We start from the raw sequence: 24,193 nt of genomic DNA, 5'->3' as shown, positions 1-24,193 counted from the left end.
CGCGGGAGGCGGCGACGGTGCTGGGGTGGTGGGGGAGCGACCCGGCGGCGGGAGGCGCAGTGGCTGAGGCGCGTCTGCGCCGGTGATCAGAATTAGGTAGACCATGACTGTGCCTTCGGTGGCGTCACTCGCTGGGCCGCTTACCCTGAGATTTCCCTAAGCCATCTCCTGGTGGAACTGCTCCCAGGTGAGGTCGGGCTGCGGGTCAGCGGCGGGGGAGGAGTTGAGGGGAGCGGTCCCGGCTTCACGAAGCTCGTGCTACTGGGTCGGAAGGACTCGGTCCAGATCCGAAGAGGTGGGAAGAACCCTTCTCCTTAGGGGTTTGCAAACGTTGCCAGGGTAGTGCCCTCTGTAAGAAGAAAAGAAAGTTTTAGTTTTCTTTGCTCTCAGAATCTATTCTGTACAGTGGGGTGGGGGCCGCGCAGCCTAGATCGTGATTTCAGGGTGAGTGAAGAATCGAGAAAACCACGCATTCTTTTCTGTCCGCCTTACCTGTAGCACCGTAGCCTTCGCAGATCCAAGGACCTGAAGCTTGAGGGACTGGTATAGAGTGAAGGCTGTAGAGAGGGGAGTTTAGGATTTTACCAGGCTACTGCTGGGCTGGAGAGAGAAGGGCCTCAGTACTCAACCAGGCTCGGATCCTGTCACTTGCTTGGTTACCGAAGATGTCTTTATATGAAAGTGTTTCTCAGGTGTTTAGTTCTTTTGGACAAATTTTCCTCATCCTGCAGGGCTCAGCCACTCTGAAATACGATATACTTGTAGGTAACTTTCTTAAGTTGTAAACTTGAAATCGAAATGACATTTTTTCAACTGTTTGGACCAGTGTCTCTTACATTTACCTTGTTTTTAAGACTTTTTCCCAATTGTACTTGGTAGTTAAGTTTTCCTTCCAAAAATACATAGATTTCTTTTCAAACCACGTGTTTGGGTAAAACAAATAGCTCCGTAAAAAAGAAAAACCGATCCTGATTTCATAAGAGACAAATCTGATGAATGTCTTTAAAATGTAGGAAGGATGATTTTGTCTTATCCTTTACTGAAGATTATATGCCATTCATGATCTTTTTCACCATGCTTATGTTACATCCCCGGAACTTACGTACCTTGTAACTCTGAGTTTTACCTTTTGACTAGTCTGTTTTTTGTTTCTCTGAGTTTGCTTTTGGCTTTTGGTTGTGTTTTGTTTTTTAAGATTCCACATGTTAGATCATACAATATTTGCCTTTTTCTATCTGACTTATTTCACTTAGCATAATGTTCCCAAGGTCCAACCATGTTGTCCCAGATTGCAAAATTTCATTCTTTTCATGGCTGAATAATGTTCCATTGTATGTATATACCACATTTTCTTGATTCATCTGTCAGTGGCCACTTAAGGTATTTCCATGTCTTGGCTATTGTAAATAATTCTGCAGTGGATATGGGCTTATCTGCAGTGGAAAGCTCATCTGCATAGTAGTTTCCTTTCCTTTGAATGTATATCCAAACATGTAAAAATGATTGATCATATGGTAGTTCTGTTTTAAATTGAGTAACCTCTTGGCTGTTTTCCCAGTTGCACTAGTTTACATTCCCACCAATAGTGCGTGAAGATTCCCTTTTCTCCACATCCTCGACTGCAGTTGTTACCTCTTGTCTTTTTGATGACAGCAAGCTGACAGGTGTGTGGTGGTTTCTCAGGGTTTTGATTTGCATTTCCCTGATGATTAGTGATGTTGAGCACCTTTTCATGTACCTGTTGGCCATGTGTATGTCTTTGGAAGAAGTTCCTTTGCCTGGGTTTTTGTTTTTTTGTTTAAATGTTTATTTTTGATAGAGTGGGAGAGGGGCAGAGAGAAGAAGACCAAGAATCCCAAGCAGGCTCTGCTCTGACACAAAAAAGAAATGGCTGGGCTCAAACTAACGAAACTGCGAGATCGTCACCTGGGCCTAAATCAAGAGTCAGACTCTTAACTGACTGAGCCACCCAGGTGCCTATGCCTGTTTTTAAATCAGATTGCTTTGTCTTTTGCTGTTGAGCTGCTTAAGTTCCTTACATATTTCGGATACTAATCCTTTATCACATGTATGATCTGCAAGCATTTTCTCCCGTTCCATAAGTCGCCTTTTCATTTTGTTGATAGTTTCCTTTGCTGTGCAGAAGTTTTTCAGTTTAATGTAGTCCCACTTGTTTGTTTTTCCTTTCTGCCTTTGCTTTTGGTTTCAAATAAAAAAAAAATGATTTAAAAAAAAATCATGGTCAAGGTCAGTGTCGAGGAGCTAACCCTTATGTTTAGTTCTAGGAGTTTTATGGTTTCAGGCCTTCCGTTCAAGTCTTTAATACATTTTGTGTTGATTTTTGTAAGTACTGTAAGATTATTCATTCTTTCATTCTTTGGCATTTGGCACACCAGTTTCTCCAACACCACTTATTAGACTCTCCTTTCTTCGTTATATATTATTGGTCATTTGCTTATTTCTGGGCTGTTCCATTAATCTATGTATTTTATGCAAATACTGTACTCTTACGATTACTCTTAAGTTTGTCACACTATCTCACTTAACTCTTCATCACAGTCCAGTGGACAAAATATTGTCCTTATTTTCCAACTAAGTTTTACAAACTTAGGCTTGGAGGGGTGAAATACTGTGCTTAAATAGTGTGATTGAATGTGGATCTTTCTGGTTGGAGGACATTGTCTTGACTGCCATACTGCCTCCTCAGGCATGCTGGAACCAGAATCCATGGAGTACCTGTGCTTCAGTCTTGCTGTCTGTAGCAAATATTATCCCATTCTAAGGATGTAACTTTATTTACTCAAGAATTTGAATTACATTTTTCATGTTCAGTTTTTAATTCATAATGTATCAAGGAAGAGATGAGATCTAATCATGTGCTTAAAGCTGCATATTCATTTTCACAGAATGTGATTTTAGTGTTTTTCTTCTTGTTTTTCATTCATCATTATTCTATATATTCATTTACTTGTTTTGTCTGTTTTCATCTTTACTGTCCTTTCTTCCCCTCATCCTCTTGTTCACATTTATATTCCCAGCAACTCAAGGTACCTGGTCTAATGGTAAATTTTATTTTCATTTTTCAAAATGAAAATAGATTCAGAGAAGCTAAGTAATTTCCTAATAGCTGATGAATCTAAGACTGTAATCCAGATCTCAATTACAGTCCTGACTAAATGCAAAATCTTGCTTAAATTTCTTTTTTTTTTTTTTAACTCATTCTGACAATATTTTTGAGCTTGTCCACTGTCCTAGGATTGGCTTATAACCTCCTTAGGAGCTTCCCAGGTGTAATCTGAAACTAACTTCCGAATGGAGGGCAGAGAGACCAAAGAAAGGGGAAGGCCATTCTAGGCTGGTAGTTGGCAGTTTCACTAAGTAAAGGGAACTTACCTACGAGGCTTGTCCTGTGGAGTGGAAAGACTAATGAAGCCCTGCACCCACCCAGTCTTAAAAGTTTCTATAGAGAGAGGTCTTAACTGGGTTCAGTCAAGTGTATGGTGCAGGTGTTCTCAACACCGTTATCATTATCTCAAGGCTATGTGCTTGGAGTACACTTGGGGATAGCAAAGCTTGCATGAAAAGCAACAACCCACATTCCAAGGGGAAGGGACAGAAGATCACCTGGGCCCAATTTATAGATCAACTGGCAGTCATATCTGTTTGTTGTTGTTGTGTTTAAGTTTATTTTGGTGTACAGGTCGGGGAAGGGCAGAGGGAGAGAAAAGGAGAATCCCAAGCTGGCTCTGTGCTGTCAGCCTAGAGCCTGATGTGGGGTCAATCCCACAAACATGACCTGAGCTAAAATCAAGAGTCGGAGGCTTAACCGACTGACCCACTCAGGGACCCTTGTCAGTCCCATCTTTTCAATAACCTTCCTCAACAGCTAGACAAGGGGGATACAACAGGAAACAAGATTGCTTGGTCTAGGTCCTAATGCATTGTAGTATGTTTGTATGTAACTGTGAATCAAGAAATTTAATTCAAGTTCTACTTCAGACACTCTAATTTTGAGGAAAATCGCTAAAATTTACTGTTTCTTTTCACATTTTCTGCATCAGTCCATTTTTGCCAAGAGAAGAGATTTATGTGATGATTTCATAAATGTCCTTACTACAGGAACACTTGCCTGGACCTGCCCTCTGTCTGCTCTCTGGTTTTATGAGCAGATTTATCTAACCAAAATCATTTCACAGGAAAGACGCCCCATTTGTAACTGCTACCTCTGTTCCCTGTATCAGTCTACTTATTTTGTTCAGATGTTACTTCCATTCCCTTTTTTGCTGCTTATCAAGAAAGTGAATGGTAGCTTATTTTCCAGCATCTATAATAAAGCTATGGCCATGAGAAAGTTAGTATCCACTGTGTATAAAATGTTTCATTTTGGTCTGTTGTAGGAGAGAGGGCTCAGTGTGCAGCAAGCCCACACTTGTCTTTTGACATAAGACTGGAAAGATTAGGAGTCAGAAATACAGACTTCACAAACTTTGCAGGCCAAAGTTTCATACACTTTAAAATAATCATAAAATATTGATTATTCTTATTGAAAAAGATAAAATCCTGAAATTATCGAACTGAGAGAACTCTACTTTCCAAGTTAAATATTCCCAGATTCAAATAAAATTTTCCTGTAGGTTTTTTTTCCCCCACAGTGGTACTATTGGATTTTTAGAAGGGTAGATGGTACAAACCTATGAGAATCTCATCTTTGATATAGTGGCCAAGTAAGCATTTTTATTTTCCTTTCTTTATGTTCAACAAGTATGTAAGGTACTGTCCTCTGTAAGTAAAGAAAGAGAACCATAGAACCCCGTTTCCATGTCATGAGGCTTCTCATTTGCAGTGAGCCGGAGCTTGGAACAGAGGACAATCCCCAAAGTTAAATCAAGTTGAGAGTTTTGATTATTATGTTGGAACTGAGCATTTCAATTACTGAGTTAAACTGCTTGCATCTTTCCAAGTTTCTTAAAGTAACATTTTATAACCTCATGTTTTTTTAAACCTTTAAATTCAGCCTTAAAGTCCTTAACTTTAAGTGTAAGTGTAAACTTACATACACTGCCTTCCCCTTTTTCTATACAACTTAAATTGAAGGTACTAAATGCCTTAGCTACATTTAAAACGTGATTAAATTGCCTTAATTTAAAATTGCATTTATGATTTTAAGGTATTTTTATTATTCTTATTTTTAATGTTTGTTTTTGAGAGAGAGCATGAGCAGAGGAGGGGCGGGGGAGGGGGGACAGAGGGTCTGAAGCAGGTTCTATGCTGAGAGCAGAGAGCCAGATGTGGGGCACAAACTCAAAAACCATGAGATCATGATCTAAGCCGAAGTCAGATGCTTAACCAACTGAGCCTTATTTTTACTCAAAGACTTAAGACACCTGACTTAAAAAGCAAAACTTTCTCAGTACTTAAAACAATTTGTATAAACCTAGTAAATTAAACTTAAAACTATAGCAACTCCCAAGTCCTTACAAAAGTTCCAATACTATTCGTAAACTTGGCTAAATTATTATACTTTTCAACTAAAAAGCCTAAATCCACAAACTGCATGGTCAATAATTTAATATCATGTATATTATATGTATCATTGTATCAGGTAAAATTGCATTTTAAATTATTTTTGAAGTTAATATATCAAGAGTCTACAGTATGTCAGATTCTGTTAAACATTATAAGTATGCTAATAATCAAATACATCTTATTCTCAGTTATAACTGTGAAGTAGTAAAACCACAGGTTTAACTTATTCCTTTTTCCTCTTAATTTCAATTTTTCCTCTGCTGAGAACATTTAACCAAATAGCAGTTTAACAAACAGCAGTTTGGGGTAAGAACCCCAGTGTCACCAGGTCAGAGACCTGAGATTATTTATGAGAGAGAGGTTTCTGACCCATATACAAGACTTGATTTTCACCTGCCCCATGGTGAATGTTCTGAGTTCTGTTTTTCTGAATTACAGTTATACACACATACATACACACACACAGTGTAAGAGCAAAATGGTTCTCACACATTAGGTGCTCTGTTTACATCTCCTTGGGAGTGTTGTTCAAGAACTTTCTGGGGCGCCTGGGTGGCTTGGTCGGTTAAGCGTCCGACTTTCTCTTGGGTCATGATCTCACGGTTGGTGGGTTCGAGCCCCGCGTCGGGCTCTGTGCTGACTCCCAGGTCAGAGCCTGGAGCCTGCTTCGGATTGTGTGTGTGTCTCTCTCTCTGACCCTCCCCTGCTCATGCTGTCTCTCTCTCTCTCTCTCTCTCTCCTAGAAATAAATAAAACATTTTTAAAAATTTAAAAAAAAACCAAAAACTTTCTGACCTGTTCTAAGTGTGGACTGGCTAGTGGACTTGCTTGCGTGATTTTCATACTGAAAATCTTTTTTTGCTTTGTTTTATTTTGTTTTTTGTTTTTTTCTGGGTATTTCTTTTGTTGCTATCTTGAGTTGGATCCCCTGTCTGCTGATTTCCCTCTCTTTCTGTATCTTAATATACTCCCTAATTTTATTGGGATATATCTTCTATTAGTTTCCTGAGAAGAGGAGGCATCAGAGATAGTTTTTGAGACCTTGAATGTCTTAAAATATTTTTATTCTACTTTCTTTGTTGGGTGATTTGTGTTTATTAATATAGAATTTTAGATTGGAAATTATCCTTCAGAAATTTGAGGAATTACTCCCTTTTTCTTCTGAATCTAGCATCCAGTGTTAGTGAGAATAAAAAGATTTGTTTGGATTCATAATCTTTGCTCTGGAGCCTGCTTTCTTTCCTTGTGGAAATTTTTAGAATCCTTTTTGTTTGTTCCCAGAGTTGTAATATTTTATAGGATTTTGTACCCAGTTTGTAAAAAAGAGCTGGAGGGTCTCAAAATATATAGACCGACTTCTGGTTAACCCTCGTCAATTTGCTACCTTTGCTCTCACTTGTGTCTCTTGTATCAGACACCTTGTATTTCACCTATTTCAGATAAGAACATCTCTAATCTTCTGCCGTGCTGTAGAAGAGAATTTACTTGCCTGTACCCAATGGGAGAGGGGTCTAAATTTTAACAAATGCATGTGTTCCAACCTATTTCTTGAGATCTTGTCACCAGTTTTTAGATTGATGCTGGCAGGGATGCAAAAAACTTTATAGTTTTCCACCTTAAGCTGTAGATTCACTTTCCTGAGCTCTATTAGGTCACTTACCAAATTTTGTTTTTCCACCTTCCAAAACTTGCTATGATTGCCTCTCCAATGGTCTTTATCCTTGTGAATTTATACGCTTTTTTCTTTTTTGGTCTTTTAATTTATTGTTATTTTAGTGTGTAGTTGAGAAAGAGTGAGGTAAATATGCCTGTTGAGTCTCTCCAATCTTTAAACAAGTGGTATCAGCTTTTTCTATGATAATAAGGTGTAAGTTCAAACTCTTTACAGAGATTAAGTCACTTGTAGACTCAAGATAAACCATTAGATAATTTTTCTTTTAGTTAAAGCACCAAGAGGTACTACTAATTTCCTTTGGTGATAAGTAGGGTTGGATTTTGCATTTTTTAAATGTTTTTTACATATTTCTGAAAGAGAGAGAGAGATACAGAATCTGAAACAGGCTCCAGGCTCTGAGCTAGCTGTCAGCACAGAGCCCGACGCAGGGCTCGAACCCACAAACTGTGAGATCATGACTTGAGCCGAAGTCGGATGCTTAACCTACTGAGCCACACAGGCACCCCAGATTTTGCATTTCTTTAAGTGTAAATATATTCTAAGGTTTTTCTATCTGATTCTAAAGGCACTTTAATAGGCTTGTGTGTGTATCCCTATATAAACTTACATCTGATTTTAAATCTCTCTCTGCTCTCCCTACTGTATTCTTCCTCTCTGATCTAGCCAGAACTCCTACAGATAATATATCAGGCCTTACATCCTCTGGCTCTGTGAGTGATGTATTAGTTTCTTCTTGCTGCTATAACAAATTACCACAAACCTACTGGCTTAAAATAACAAAAATTTTTTATATTATTTTTTAATTTTTTTAAGGCTTATTCTTCAGAAGAGAGAGACAGAACATGAGTGGGGGAGGGTCAGAAAGAGGGAGACACTGAGTATACGAAGCAGGCTCCAAACTGTCAGCACAGAACCCAAAACAGGACTCAAACTCATGAACTGTGAGATCATGACCTGAGCTGGTCGGACACTTAACACACTTAGCCACCCAGGTGCCGCAGCAAATTTATTATTTTATAACTATGGACATGCAAAATGGGATTCACTAGACTAAAATTGAGGTGTTAGTAGGGCTGTGGTCCCTTTAGAATCTCTTATAAAGAAGGTGGGTTTTTTGCCTTTCCACCTTCCGAAACCTGCCATCATTCCTTGCCTTGTGGGCCTAGCCTGCCATTACACCATTCTGATCTCTGCTTTTCTGACTCTTCTGCCTCCCTTTTTAACTTGTAAGGTTTCTTTTCATTGAATTGGCCCACCAGATAATTAAGGATATAATCTCTTCATCTCAAAACCCTCAATTTAGTCACAACTTGTAAAGTCTCTTTTCCCATGTATGGTACCATAGTCACAGGATCAGGGGATTTGGATGTGGACAGTTTGGGCGGGGCGGGAGGCATAGTTTTGTCTTCCACAAATGATGGCACTAAAGTGATACTAATGATGCTACTCAAGCTAAAAAAGTATATCGTCAGCTTGTTTTTCAAAAGTACCCTCCAACCTTATTTTAATTGCAGGGCTGATTCTTCAGTATCATCCAGTTATTATGATTCCTTTTACTCAACCATTCTCTCACTGAATCCTTTCTTTAAAACACAATGTGTTTGGGGAGCCTGGGTGGCTTAGTCGGTTAAGCGTCCGACTTTCGCTTAGGTCATGATCTCGTGGTTCGTGGGTTCGAGCCCTGCGTCGGGCTCTGTGCTGACTGCCAGCTCAGAGCCTGGAGCCTGTTTCAGTCTGTGACTCCCTCTCTCTGGCCCTCCCCTGCTCACGCTGTCTCTCTCTCTCTCTCTCTCCTAGAAATAAATAAAACATTAAAAACAAACAAACAATGTGTTTATTTACTTATATTTAGAGAGCAGGAACCAGGAGGGGCGGAGGGGTGGGCTGGGAAGTCCGGGGGAGAATTCCAAGCAAGCTCTGCGCTGTCAGTGGAAAGCCGGACACGGAGCTGGATCCCATGAATCCATGAGATACGTGGTGTGAGCTGAACTCAAGAGCTGGATACTTAATCGACTAAGCCACCCAGGAACCCCTTACTGAATCCTTTCTAACGCAGTGACTTAATTATGAATTTTCATGTGTGAAGCCCATTCTCTAAATTAAAATCACTTGTTGTAAAGAGAAAAACACTATTTAGAACTGGGATTTAAGCTTAATGGGCCAGATAATAAATCAGTCAAACAAGTCAGAGTTAAAGACAAGGAGACTATACTTAAATGGCTAGTATACAGCTAGCTTAGGCTTAGAATGCCTTTAGAGACATTTAAGACAGATATGTTTAAAAAGTTTAACCAAACCAAGCGTGCAGGCTGCATGTTTGGACACCTGATTTAGGTAATAGTTGATCTTCTGGTATATTAAGTACTGAAATAGAAGCTTCAGTATACATTTCAGAAAATCCATGTTCAGTGTTTTTTCAAATATTTGTTTTCCCATGAAAATTTATTTACTATTCTTCTCACAAAGATTTATTTACTACTCCTGGAGTACACCGTACTAATTGTTTTTTTTTTTTTAAGTTCTTTTTAGTTCTTTTGTATATGTATCTGTTTCCCTGAGTAACCTGACCTGTGACGACAACTTGTAAGGAATTCACTGTCTAGTTAGCTAGAGATATAAATCCAGAGATTAAGTGGTGTGATAAAGGATTGTAATAGAGGTGTGAAATACATGAAGGAACAATTAATTTTGTTTTAAGTTAGAAATTAGAAGAGGGTGGGCAGCTAATGCTTTTTAGAGGTAGATGACATTTGTGCTGAGCTTTGAAAAATTAATTCTCTAGGAGAATTAGCATTCCCTATTTTATTTATCCTTCTCTTAAAATTTTACTTACTTGAAAAAAAATGATACTTATTTTATATTCATGATTTCCTCCCCTAGATTTTATCTACAAGTGCTTGTGGAAAAGATGGCTGATATTAACCTCAAAGAAGTAACCTTAATAGTAGGGGTGGTTACTGCCTGCTATTGGAACAGCCTCTTTTGTGGTTTTGTTTTTGATGATGTTTCAGCAATACTGGATAATAAAGACCTGCATCCATCTACTCCTTTAAAAACTTTATTTCAAAATGACTTCTGGGGAACCCCTATGTCTGAGGTAAGTAGTTATTTATTGCTTATATGTATCTCAGATTTAAATTATTCCAGTAGTTTATTACTCTAAAATCTTATCAACATTGTCATCATAGCATTTATGAATTTGTTTCCCAAAAATTTGTATGTTAGATAGGAAGTTGAAGATATGGTTATCTTCTTTAAAGCAATACATGGTTCTTTCCTTAGTTGTATAATTTGGTTTAATCTTTTTAAAAATAATATATGTGTGTTAAGACCAAATGTATTAGGATACTAGTAAGTGTAAACAAATATATTTCTTGCTGATTTTCTCTTTTTCTGAGATTCAGGCCAAAGAGATGACCACTTTGGATATATTTAACCATCTAAAAATATGTGACTTCAATATAAATAGATTAGACCTTTTTTTTTTGAGAGTGACAGTGCATGTGTGCACTTGCACAATCACAAGTAGTGTAGGGGCAGAGAGAGAGAGAGAGAGAGAGAGAGAGAGAGAGAGAATCCCAGGCAGGCCCTGTGCTGTCTGCAGGGAGCCTGACATGGGGCTTGATCTCACTAACCGACTGTGAGATGATGACCTGAGCCGAAATCAAGAGTGAATGCTTAACTAAGTCACCCAGGCTCCCCTGAATAGATTAGACATTAAGGGTAAAGGTATTGAGGTTCCCTCCCCCCACAGAAATTTTTAAATTTGTATCCTATTTCTTACCTAATAGTTATTTTATATTGAGAACTCAAATGGTAGTTAGTTTTAATGAGATTGTTTTTATTCTGCCAGTAAGGTTATTTTGAGAGTCATTGTAAACTGTTTGGGATTAAACTTTTGTCAGTGTGGGATCACATGGATTGGATCCTGCTGTTCTATTATATAATAACTGTATGAAATTGGTGAGAATACACCTTTTGGATGGTATGATCTATAAAAGATTTAACCTATAAAAGAATAATACCTTAAAGATAAATAAATTAATCTATAGTACTGGTGCAAGCCTCATAACATAACACTCTTTTATAGTTTATTAGTTGTCATTTGTGGCTCCTTTCTGCACATTTTAGACATGGAAGTTTCTCCAGGGTGGGGATGAAGTCTCTTATTCCTTTAGTCACAAGCACATAAGTATTTATTCTTGTTAAATAGCAGACTTTATTTTCTTGTAACCTTCCTTTTCTCACCTAATTCTAGCCTTTAAAAGAAATACATATTTGATAATGAGGAAAAAATACAATTCTATAATAAGTTACATTATTTTCTAGGCAGTTTATTTCCTTTTACCCCTACCCTTTATGCCCTGAGACCCTTAGAAATATGTGTCCGTTCCCACAACTTAAGCTAGTACCTGTTAGGATTTTAATCATGACATTGAGATTTTAAACTAAAAGTCTCGCTGGCCAGATTAAAAGTATATGAAAGTTATCATATCTTGGTGTCAATAGTGTGTCTTGTGACTTTCTCAGCTTTACAGACTGAAAATTTGATTTTGTTCAGAGCATCTATAAGTGGACACACTAAGAAAATACTCATAATAATAAACTCAGACAAAAATGAATGAACAAATTAGAATAACAATATATGACAGAGATTGTTGCTTTCTCCTGTTTTCCAATGGGCATAATCTTTTCCTGTTTCCCTGTTGGGAAACCTGCCACTAGGGAGAAATTATTCTGAGTAGTATTTACGTATGATATGTTTTCTTGACAAGCCTGGAATTAGCACATTCAATGATCTAATGGTTGATGTCATTAAGTACTGATAGGCTAGAAGCCTGTGTGCAGATGCCCAAACCTTTATAAGGATTTTTGTGCCAGTGTAGAGCTTAAAGACATTTTAGGCTGAGAACATTTTCCTGAGCTGGATGAATACTGGTACAGTAGGGATCTTTAAACTCCTCTTGGCTTCTCAGTGTTTAGGTCATCTCTTTAACAAACCCATTCTTAAAATATGTAATACTCTGGTTTTGAATGGTTCAGTGGATTATAAATCTAGCAACGGCTCTACTCAAACTTATTAGTTACAGTTAGCTCAGAATGGGATGTAACCATCAATATTTTTGTCTTGTTCTTTTTGTGTGTGTTCGCTTTTTTATTTTTCTGGGGTTTTTGGGGAGTAGAGGATTGGGTATAAATTATCCAAATGATTCTCCAGTGCTGCCATGGTTGAGAACCACTGAGCTATAATGAGCCAGTCTCTTCTGGCATTGGCCTACAAAATATCTATCTTAAGGTAACATTTGCAAATAATCACATAGCACTATGTATTGCCATTGCTATATGGAGATTCACATTAACAGGGAACTGTCAGCTAATTCACTCATATTCATGGTTATGTTTTTACTGCCACCTAATACTATGAGCAATTAAGTTATCTCTTTAATATACCTGAATTTAATAATAATCTATATTGTTTTACTTGTAATAGAACTAGCTGTTTTACTGTACTTTGACAGAGTAAATCTGTTATCTATTATGCTAATGATTATTTGTCATAGTAGTATCTTAGATTACTAATGAATTGTGTGAATACAGTGAAACATTGGTTTGTGAGCATAATTTGTTCCGGAAACATGCTTGTAATCCAAAGTACTTGCATATCAAAGCAAATTTCCCCACAAAAAATGACGGAAACTCAGATGATTTATTCCACAACCCAAAAATATTCATATGAAAATGATTATAATACTGTAATATAATACAAAATTAAGAAAATACGAAATATAAAGCAAAACAAATTAACTTGCACTTACCTTTGAAAACTTTAGTGGCTGGTGTGAGGGAGACGAGAGAAAAGGTTTATTGTATAGGACATCTTTCGCTATGACTAAGGGAATCACTGCTGTCTATTGGCTCAGTGGAATCTTTCTCTTTCTGTGCAACTTTAGCAAGGAGCCTATCCATTGGCACATGATTTTGCCTCCTTTTGAGGATTCGTGGAAATGTGACATTGCATTATCATTAAACAGGTTCATCACTCGTACTGCTACAGCCTTATTCAGGTGTAGCATTTCTATAGAATTTTGCACTGTTTCCACATTTTACAAGTCTCCCTAAACTCATTTGATGAAAGATTCCTCCATCTTTTTGTCCTACTCCTCTGCAGACGAGATGCAGATGTAGACTTCCCATAAAATCTTACAGTTTTGGCCACTTGCACGCCTCATTTGTACTCAGTGATTTTCTTCTTAACGTCTACTGTAATCATCTCCATCTTCTCAACATCTTTCTTTAAAGCCTTTTTCTGCATGGGGGCCATTGTGTATGTTTGCACATATACTGACTACAATACAGTATTAATAAACTCTTGTTATATTTAATGTAATGTATTTAACGAAACTGGCAATAAGGCAACAGAGGAAAAGGTCTGTATCTGCCGGCAGCCTGACCTAGAATGAAGCAAAGCATTCCTTAGTTTACTCTTGTATAGAAAAGCAAAGCACTGTACATAGGTGCTTTGAAGTGACAGAAAGTACATTAGTGCCACTTGTGGCCACCTTCCAAAGTTCTGAAACATCACTGATTTCTGCCAGCCAGCCTGAGATCAAGCATCTGAGCATGGGAGACAACCACCCACAATTCCACAGCAAGAGAGATAGAAAGAGAACCGTTGGCTCAGTCATGATCATGTGACTCTCAGTGTCACCTATTACTATGGCAAGATGTCGCTCTTTTATCAAGTTAAAATTTATTAGAAATACTGGCTTATTTTTGCGGAACACTTACAGAAAGAATTACTTTTGCAATCCGGGGTTTTACTGTAATTAGTTATGTTAATAATTAAGCTATTTTTTAATTGGCCATTACCTATGGTTATCTGATAGACCTAGTGAAGCAGTCATGTATATTACAGTTAAAAATAACCTGTTCCCCTTGCATTTTCAGACTTCATCCATTCCAGCTGGCACATATGCCTCAGTGGAACTAGAGTAATGTTTTAGTCTCTCAAAAGGTTTCTAGAACCTTTTTTTTGCTTTTGGATACAAATCATGTCAGTTCACTATAGTGCCTTAAAAACAGTTTTGTCTTCCTGAGCTAAATCGAATGATGTACAGAAATTAAGCAGCAAAGAACATTCTAAGTAGACCATGCTCATGGTGTGTGTAGTCAGTACGGAGATACTAAAATATTCCTATTTTCAAACTGAGAAATACTTGTTCTTTGTGGTTCTTCACGTTCCCTAGTATGGATGAAAAGCTTACAGGTATAATACAAGAGTCCCAGCAAAATATGGTAAGAGATATGAGATCAAAGAAGCAGAGTTTGAATATTCTTACATAAAATTAAAAAAAAATAGCTAAGATAATATTTTATGTAATTTGACCTGTGTGTTTTATTCTTAAATCTGGTTTGATTTTGCCTTATGATAAAATTTTTCTGGTTAAGTGAACCTTCCAGTTTGTAAAGAAATTCAGCAACTTCACGTAAAATTTGATTTCTTGCCAGTAGAGACTATTAGAACAAAGGTATCTGTTCTCAAATTCTAAGAAAGTTTTTGCTCTTGTATTACTCTGTGGAGGTTTTGGGGATTTTTTGGCTTAATATATTCAGGTATACATTACAAAGGTATTTTTCGTAAAACAACTAGACAGTGTCATTTTGAGTTTTCACAATTTAAACTGCACTAGTAAGCATTCTTTTCTTATATTTCCTTTAGAAGACCTAGCCACCAGTTATATAAATGCTGGTATTGGTATAGATGAGGATACAGGCTTTGGAAAGAGTCCTTTGTTTTAATTTGATCAGTGCTATTATTATATTTTTATTTTATTTTATATTTTTATTTTTAGAGAGAGCATGCAAGAGGGGGGAGAGGGACAGAGTGGGGGCAGAGAGAGAGAGAGAGAGAGAGAGAACCTTAGGCAGGCTCCACCCTCAGTACAGAGCCTCACGCAAGGCTTGATCCCACAACACTGGGCTCATGACCTGAGCTGAAATCAAGAGTTGGACACTCAACCAACTGAGTTACCCAGGTAACCCCCCCTTTTTTTTTTTTAAGTTTGTGTGTTGAAGAGAAGTTAAAAGTAAAATGTTCTCCCTCTACTGTTGATTCTTCATTATATTTAGGAAAGGAAATTGCATTGTTTTGGGACTAAGGAAATAGTAAAACACAGATTATAAAGCTGTAGTTTATATTTGTGTTACCCTTGGAGTATTTATTTCATTATTTTATTGCTAGTTTCAACAGTAAACACAACAATTAGTTTATGTGCCCTGAAGGACCATGATATTTTAATGATGATGATTGTTTTTTCCTTTCAGGAGAGAAGCCACAAGTCTTACCGACCCTTAACAGTGCTGACATTTCGCTTAAATTATCTGTTTAGTGAACTGAAACCAATGTCATATCATCTCCTAAATATGATTTTTCATGCTGTGGTTAGTGTGATATTTCTTAAAGTCTGTAAGCTTTTTCTGGACAACAGGAGTAGTGTGATTGCTTCTTTACTTTTTGCAGTGCATCCAATACACACAGAAGCAGTAAGTAAAACTAAATTCTTTTCTTTTTTTTCAACAAAGCCTACGTAATGATTATAATGGTATATGTTTTTAAGAAAAAATTTAACTGTGGCTTTAATTCAAATATTTAAAGATTTTTAAATTAGTATAAGTCTTTAACTTTCTAATCTACAGAGTCTAATAACTTCATACTACATAAAATTTTTAAATTTAAAACAAGTTTTGAAACATAAACATTTATTTTTTAAGGATAGAAGATATAATTGCTCAAGATTAGTAATGTAATATAAATGAATACAGTTCTTTTTTTCCTAATTGTTTTTTTATGAATATAGATTAAAACTATTTGTCAACCTGCCATTGTGTTTCAAAGAATAGGAAATATTTAATAAGGCAAATTTAAGTAAAGGAAGAAAATGTATCAAAATATATGTAAACATAAACACATCCTAACAAATGATGAGACCCAGTATCTTCATGTTGTCTTTTGCCATGTGTTTCAAAATTGTGAGCTGTCTCTGCTGTTGCCAATATGTCTGTCAGACCCTACCTCCCAAGTCATACTTAAACTATAACTTTATTTTTCTTGAAAACAGTAAACCCCCGAAATTGCCTCACAGCAGAGCAAAGAGGACTCTATTTAATTGCTTTGTTAAGAGCTTTTGGTTGTAAGCAAAAATGTGTTATGTTTCAACTCTCAAGTGTTTGAATGTGCGTGTGTATTAGAAGGGGTGTGTGTATATTATAAACGGTATGTAGATCTCTGTCACTGTTTTGAACCTTCTTATGTCTAATTGAACAGATTTTTCAATATGTTTACAAAAAGCATAGGCTGTTTTAAATTTTTCAGTGAATTCAGAGTGCTTTTTTTCTTTTATTTTTTAAAAAAATTTTAAATGTTTATTTTTGAGAGAGAGTGCAAGTAGGGGAGGGGAGAGAGAGAGGAAGACACACAATCCAGAGCAGGCTTCAGGCTCTGAGCTGTCAGCACAGAGCCAGATGCTGGGATCACATTAATGGACCACGAGGTCATGACCTCAGCCAAAGTTGACAATTAACTGACTGAACCACCCAGGCCACCCAAGAGTACTTTGTTTTTAAGTTTATTTATTTTGAGAGAGAGTGTGAGCAGGGCAAGGGCTACACAGATGAGATGCAGAGATGAGATGCAGAGATGACCTGAGCCAAAATCAGGAGTCAGTGCTTAACTGACTGAGCCACCACGGTGCCCCCAAACTTTTCCTACACTGGCCTCTTTTTATTTTGAGAGGAAGAGAGAATGTATACATGTGAGTGGGGAGGGACAGAGAGATAATCCCACATATGCTCTGCACTAACGGCAGAGATCATGACCTGAACCAAAATCAGCAGTCGATGATTAACTGACTGAGGCACTCAGACATACTTTAAAAGGAAGAGGTTTGAGTGCTTTATATTAAATTTTTAGAGTTTAAAAGGACTTTTTAAAGCTCATTATCTTTAAAAGTTTATTTTGAGATAGAACTTATTGGATTTATGATGTTTTTATATTTTAAAAACACTTGTATTTTAAGAAAATATGTAAGAAGTTCTTAGGTTTTTTTTATTAACAGCTACTCTAGATATTGTACTAATATTATATAAGAAGTTATTGTTGATGGAAGCTGGGTAAATGGTACACAGGACTTCTCTGTACTTATTTTTGCAACTTCCAGTGAGTCTGTAATTATTTGAAAATAGTGATGATAATAAAAGAACTATTATAGTCACTGGTAAATTTATTTTTACGGAAGATACACAGATTAACCACATGAGGGCACTCAAAGAATGTCTAAGAAACTGAAACGTGTGCTTGAAAAATTATGGCAATTTAATTTCTAAAGTGCTGTTCCTATTATATGTGGTACTTAAATTTTCATGAGGCTCGTCATTAATATGAACTCCTCTTCCTCTCCCTCTCCCTTTTTAGGTAACTGGTGTTGTAGGAAGAGCAGAACTTTTGTCATCTATCTTTTTTCTAGCTGCATTTTTGTCGTATACTAAATCAAAAGGACCAGATAATTCCATAGGTAAGTGTCTAATGTTTATTTTTTTCTATAGACATAAAACTTGATAATCAATTTTTATTCCATTTCTTATAAAATATATGTTACACTTGGCTCTATCTTTATATATTATACTACATCAGCACCTATGGACGTATGAACATGATATGCAACGTTGTCAATAGTAACAATTATTTTTGCATGCAGTTTACATTTTATCATGATGAACAGATTTTGTATTTGATATAATTTAAAAAATTTACCCTAGTTCCATCTGTTGTTACCTATCAAACATACAAGTACCAACATTTCAGTTGTCTTTCTATAATAACACCTGTGAAGGTTGTGAATTGTATTGTGTAGATACGTTGAAAGCCTATTGGAATATAACTTTTATTAGGTGTTGATCATAGCTCAGCTATTTATTGAGTCCCTACCATGTGGCCCACCCTGGAAATTGCTTTGTCACATTAGCTCATTAATCCTAGTGATGCCAGGTATTATCAGAAAACAAGTTCCAGGCAATAAAAATGATTTTCTAGATATGGGAACAGTAGGCATGAAAGAGGCTTTCCATAATAGTAACCTTTTATTTGGTTGATCTTAAAATTTAACTCTGATTTTTTCCCTACGTTGTTGGAGAATTTTCACACTATAAACCCAAAGTACTGATGATAAGCGGTCTAATGTTATATTAATGGAAACTAAGTTTCAAGAAATAACTGAGTTAGCCAAACACCTTTAGTGTCATCTTAGATTTGTGATATAGGTAGGTTTCTATCCGTTTCCTGGAATGTTTCCTAGTATACAGTAAGTGTTCAGTGTATATTTGTTGAGCAAATGACCAAGTCACCAATTAAATTCTAATTTAAAAAAATGCTGAACCTGCTTTGGACCTCTCTCTATCCTCATAGTACTTCCATAGTACTTCATATTCCATATAACATAATTTTACATTTGAGACCATAAACAGTTTTGTCATCATCTCTTGATTTGGTGCTTAATGTATATGTCCTTGCAAAGATTTTCAATTTGTAATTATTTGATCACTTTAAATTCTGAGCTATTCATCACCGTTACCCATTTGTAAAGCATGATCCAGCTCAGGACCTTTGCTCCATTCTGTTACTTTGGGTTTCTGCTCAGAGGTCATCAGCAGCACCACCATTCCTTTCTATTTCCCTTCACCTTCTGTTTTTCCTTATAATATAACACTTAGGTCACCATTTGACAAATATATCTTTAGTTGTTTATTTGATTATTATCTTCTCCACAAAATACAGTAGATACTTAACTATTTGAATATGTGACTGCTAAAGGTTTGTATCTTCACACATGTAAAAATCAGTTTACAAACCTGTATTTTGAAGTTGGAATGAATGTTGAGTGAAATTGATTCTGTATTTATACATGTATATTTTTTAAGTGTTGTTAGTGTATCTAGCAGGGGGACTTGTTTTAGAAAAAATCACATGTGGTAACCTTAACCCTAGAGACCTGTTTATAAAATCAAAGTACATGTTCCTATAGTAATATAATTGCCAAAAGTTGTAGAACTGAAGTGACTAGTTTCAGTAAAGTTGTTGCCTTTGTTGGAGCTATTAATTGTTGAGATTGAATCCAGCATTAAAGAATGCAACTGTTTGCATTCTCTGTCTTAGAGCTGAATTACAAACTAGTGAGAAGCTCTGAATTTAATGTTGGAAGAACCAGGTTAAGAGTCCTCATTTCTTTATTGTGCATGACTGTTCTTTTAGACCTCTAAAATTCTTTCATCTTAAAATGCATATGATTACATCTCTCTCATATCCCATTAGAGTGATTTTGAAACTCAAAATATGCTAAACTGGTTATATAAACCGTTTGGTATATTTTTTTAAATATCTTTTCAAGGCCATTATTTCCCACTAATTTTTTTTATATTCATACACATCCATTCATACTATTCTCTATATCATTTATTTGCCAAGCTTATTCCCTCCTCTTCTTTATTCATGCGTACCTCTTCCCCAGGTTTCCCATGTATATATCTTTAAGGTTCAACTTTAGGTTCAGCTTATTTTGTAAATAATTACCTACTGATCTTTCCTGTATGAATTTCTTATGGATAGCATGATATTTCATTCCTTGGTATAATTTACTACTTTTGTTATTGATAGTTTTGATCTGACTGTAATATGAAATTTTTTTTGAGGAAAGGAATACTGTTATACAGAGTATCTCCAATAGTGTTTCAAGGTTTTTTGAGTTGTTTTCTTTCAGTAATTTTAATTGGTAGATATTTTAAAGTTGAAAACAATTTCAAAAATAAATGAATTTCTGTATTAAGCCACACAACAAAAGAAAATCTATCAGATTCATGAATTGTATTTTTATTTATACTTGAATTTAAGTCAATCATTTGAGATTTTGCTCTGATTAATGTTCTTAATAAACCTGAGGTCACACAATTATACTATAATATGGTTTTTTAACTAGAAAAGAATTGGAGGTCATATTTTACGGTAGGAGAACTAAAGCTCAGAAGAGTTGCCCAAAGTCATAAAGCAAATTACTCTCAGAAGTACTCTCACAATTCATTCTTTTTTAATCAAATTATTACTACTAAATAGTTGATATTGCTTAAAGTTGATGAAGTAGGTTTTCTATTTAAGTAAAACTTATGAATATTCTAATGCAAATTTTCTTAAGTATATGTGTATATTCTGAAAGAGAGTGCAAGAAGGGGAGGGACAGAGACAGAGGGAGAGAGAGAGGCTCCCAAGCAGGCTGTGCACTACCAGCACAGAGCCCAATTCAGGGCTTGAACCCACAAATCTGTGAGATCATAACTGGAGCTGACACCAAGAGTTGGACACTTAACTTACTGAGCCATCCAGGTGGCCCTCTAATGCAAATTTTTTTTAAGAATAGTATTAATTTAAATTCTATTAATCGATTTCAGTTTTTATACTCCTTTTAAAATAAGAATGTTACTCTACTTTGCTCAGTTTTCAGTTTGAAGGTTTTAATAAATTACAGAGATAATAAAACATATAGATGTCTGTATAATTTAAAGAATTTGCCTTCATTTCATATAATAGTTCATTGATAATGACACTCCAGCCTTTAAATTTCACTTCTCCAACCTCACCACCCTACCTAATTTCAAAAATTAGTATTTCAGGGCACCTGGGTGGTTCAGTCAGTTAAGTATTCGACTCTTGATTTAGGCTCTGGTCTGATCTCAGGGTTCCTGAGATTGAACCCTCCATCAAGCTCTGTGCTGACAGCAGGGAGCCTGCTTGGGAGTCTCTCTCTCTTTTCTCTCTCTCTGCCCCTCCTTGTGTGTGTGCATGCATGCGTGCACACTCTCTCTCTCAAGATAAATAAATAAATTTTTTAAAAAACATTTCATTTGATAATTTCCCTCTCTACAAAAATTTTTTTAGTTTAAGTTATACATTTCAATGTTTTGAGTATGTAAAGCAAAAATCACAACATTTAAATACATTTTGAAATAAGTATAGGTTAATGGGAAATAACAGAAATATGAATACAGAATCATGAGCTTTTTAATAATGTCTAAAAGTTGTATAACTTAAAATATCTGTTAATGATACAATAAAATTGTTTTGTGTAGTTTTATATTTTTCTGTTCTTGATTGCAGTATGGACTCCAATTGCTTTGACAGTGGTTTTAGTTGCTGTTGCAACATTGTGTAAAGAACAAGGAATAACAGTTGTGGGAATTTGCTGTGTGTATGAAGTATTTATTGCCCAGGGGGTAAGGAGAAATACAATTTTTATTGTTGCTGTCTTTTATCCTATTTGAATTTGATGATAATAAACTTGTCTTCTAAATTTGTCATTATATATATTGGTCTCTTTACCAGTAACAATACCAAAAATTTGCAAGAAACTGGCATATTTTGTCCTCATATCCACTGAAAATTACTTAACATTTTATATCTCCGTCAGTTTTTTAAGACTATTCTTTCAGTTTCAATAATGGAAACATTAGGTAATTTGGAAATGTACATAATAATACTGTCCAGTATGATTCATTATTGGATAAGATTATTGGACTCCATTTTATTCATTATCAGTTTCACAAATTGCTCCATACTGATTTTATAATTAGTCAATTTATATCTAATCTTGCATTTTGAATGTACTGCATTGTTCAAACGTATTGTTATTTAAAACTTTTTTTTTTTTTTTTTGTCTTTTGCAGTATACTTTGCCATTATTATGTACTACTGCCGGACAGTTTTTCCGTGGAAAGAGTAGTATTCCATTTTCTATGCTGCAGACACTAATAAAACTAATTGTTTTGATGTTCAGTACACTATTACTTGTTGTGATTAGAGTTCAGGTCATTCAGTCCCAACTTCCAGTATTCACCAGGTATGGAAATTCTGGTTCTTTTTTTTTTTTTTTTTTCATTCTTTTGTTAACTCTTTGATGTTCAGTGATTATAATAGAAGTGTTTCAAAAAGTCTGATTTACATTGAGTTGGGGGTTTTTTATGTTTATTTATTTATTTATTTATTTTGAGAGAGAAAAAAAGAGCACAAGCAGGAGAGGGGCAGAGAGAGAGGAAGAAAGAATTCCAAGCAGGCTCTATGTCATCAGTGCAGAGCCCGACACAGGGCTCGATCTCATGAACCATGAGCTCATGATCTGGTCTGAAATCAAGAGTTGGCTGCTTAACTGACTGAGCCACTCAGGCACCCCTACATTGAGGTTTTTTAACAGCTTTATTGTATAACTAATGCTTTTAAAAAACTTGTATGTATATATTTATAATGTACAAATTAGTAAATTTTGACATATTGAGTACCCTCATGAAACCACCAAATGAAAATAATGATTTTAACCTAATGATGTAATTATTTTAACTTAATTGGTTGCTAAGTGATAAGTCTTCTATAATTTAGGTGATTTTTGTCTACTTTTTCTATGAATTATTGAGAGCAGGATGTTGATATCTCTGACTATAATCACAGATTTGTCTATTTCTCCTTGTAGTTTTTACTTCATGTGTTTAATTTTTTTTTAATGTTTTTACATATTTCTAAGAGAGAGAGACAGCATGAGCAGGGAAGAGTCAGAGAGAGAGGGAGCTACAGAATCTGAAACAGGCTCCAGGCTCTGAGCTAGCTGTCAGCACAGAGCCCAACGCAGTGCCCAAACCCACAAACTGAGATCATGACCTGAGCCGAAGTCAGATGCTTAACCGACTGAGCCACCCAGGCACCCCTTAAGGTGTTTTTTTAAACATTTATTCATTTTTGAGAGAGAGAGACAGAGTGCAACTGGGGGAAGGACAGAGAAAGAGGGAGACACAGAATCCAAAGCAGGCTCCAGGCTTTGAGCTGTCAGCACAGAGCCTGACACGGGGCTCAAACCCACGAGCAGTGAGATCATGACCTGAGCCAAAGTCAGATGCTCAACGGACTGAGCCATCCAGTTACCTCTACTTCATGTATTTTAGAGCTCTATTTTCAAGTGTATAACATGTAGGATTATACTGTCCTCTTGATGAATTGATCCCTTTACCTTTATTAATGAGTTTCTTTATCCTTGGTGGTAATCTTTATTCAAAAATCCACTTTATCTTTTGTTAGAGTTACATGGTTTATCTTTTTCCATCCTTGTACTTTTTATCTATCAGTATCTTGTTATTGTTTTTTTTGTTTTTTGTTTTTTTAATTTGAGAGAGGCAGAGCAGGAGAGGGGCTGAGAAAGAGAATCCCAAACAGGCTCCATGCTGTCAGCACAGAGCCCAGTACAGGGGAGACTGTACAAACCATGAGACCATGACCTGAGCTGAAATCAAGAGTCAAACACTGAGCCACCAAGACACCACTATCAGTATCTTTAAAGTTGATATCTTTTGGCTGCATATAGTTGGGTCTTCCTTTTGTTTGGTCAGATAATTTGTTTTTTAAATAAGGTGTTTGGTCTATTTACATAATTTAATGTGATTTTCATATTGTACCATTTTTCTTTGTGACTAAAGGACTTTTTTTAACCTATCTTGACCTGTAGGTCTGCTGATGCCAAGTTGTTTTAGCTTTTGTATATAAAAGTATATTTTACCTTTGTTTTTGAAGAATATTTTCACTGAGTTTAGAATTCCATACTGTTTTGCATTTAGGACTCTAAAATGTTGCTCTACTAGTTTCTAGCTTGCATTGTTTTCGCTAGGAAAACCCGTCATCTTTATTATGCTTCTGCATATAATGTGTCTTTTTCTCTACACCTGCTTTTATTATTTTCTCTTTGTCATTGTTTCTGTTTTTATTTTCTTTAATTGAGATGTAACTGATATATATACTGTATGAGTTCTAGATATACAGTGTCATGACTTAGTATATATATATACATATATATATATATATCGAGAAATGATTATCACAGTAAGTTTACTTAACTTCCATCTATCACCACACATAGT

General features: G+C 35.9%; 1 protein-coding gene across 3 annotated transcripts in view; it reads left to right on the top strand.

The window, feature by feature from the left end:
- The first annotated feature begins 34 nt into the window (after window positions 1-34).
- The window catches only part of TMTC3 (transmembrane O-mannosyltransferase targeting cadherins 3), a 61,863-nt gene continuing 37,704 nt past the window's right edge, over window positions 35-24,193 (top strand). For all 3 annotated transcript variants that reach the window (XR_013337098.1, XM_077772180.1, XM_077772181.1), the window contains exons 1-6: window positions 35-187; window positions 10,082-10,298; window positions 15,527-15,745; window positions 17,673-17,772; window positions 21,399-21,514; window positions 21,965-22,137. Coding sequence is in view for 2 of the 3 variants with exons in the window: in XM_077772180.1 (XP_077628306.1) it covers window positions 10,110-10,298; window positions 15,527-15,745; window positions 17,673-17,772; window positions 21,399-21,514; window positions 21,965-22,137 (797 nt within the window). In the remaining variant the exon portion in view is untranslated. The remainder of the gene's footprint in view (window positions 188-10,081; window positions 10,299-15,526; window positions 15,746-17,672; window positions 17,773-21,398; window positions 21,515-21,964; window positions 22,138-24,193) is intronic.

This window comes from Crocuta crocuta, unplaced genomic scaffold (genome assembly GCF_008692635.1).
Source record: "Crocuta crocuta isolate KB4526 unplaced genomic scaffold, BGI_CrCroc_1.0 scaffold216, whole genome shotgun sequence".
NCBI classification, from domain to species: domain Eukaryota; kingdom Metazoa; phylum Chordata; class Mammalia; order Carnivora; family Hyaenidae; genus Crocuta; species Crocuta crocuta.
This window is presented reverse-complemented; position numbering and strand designations above follow the sequence as displayed.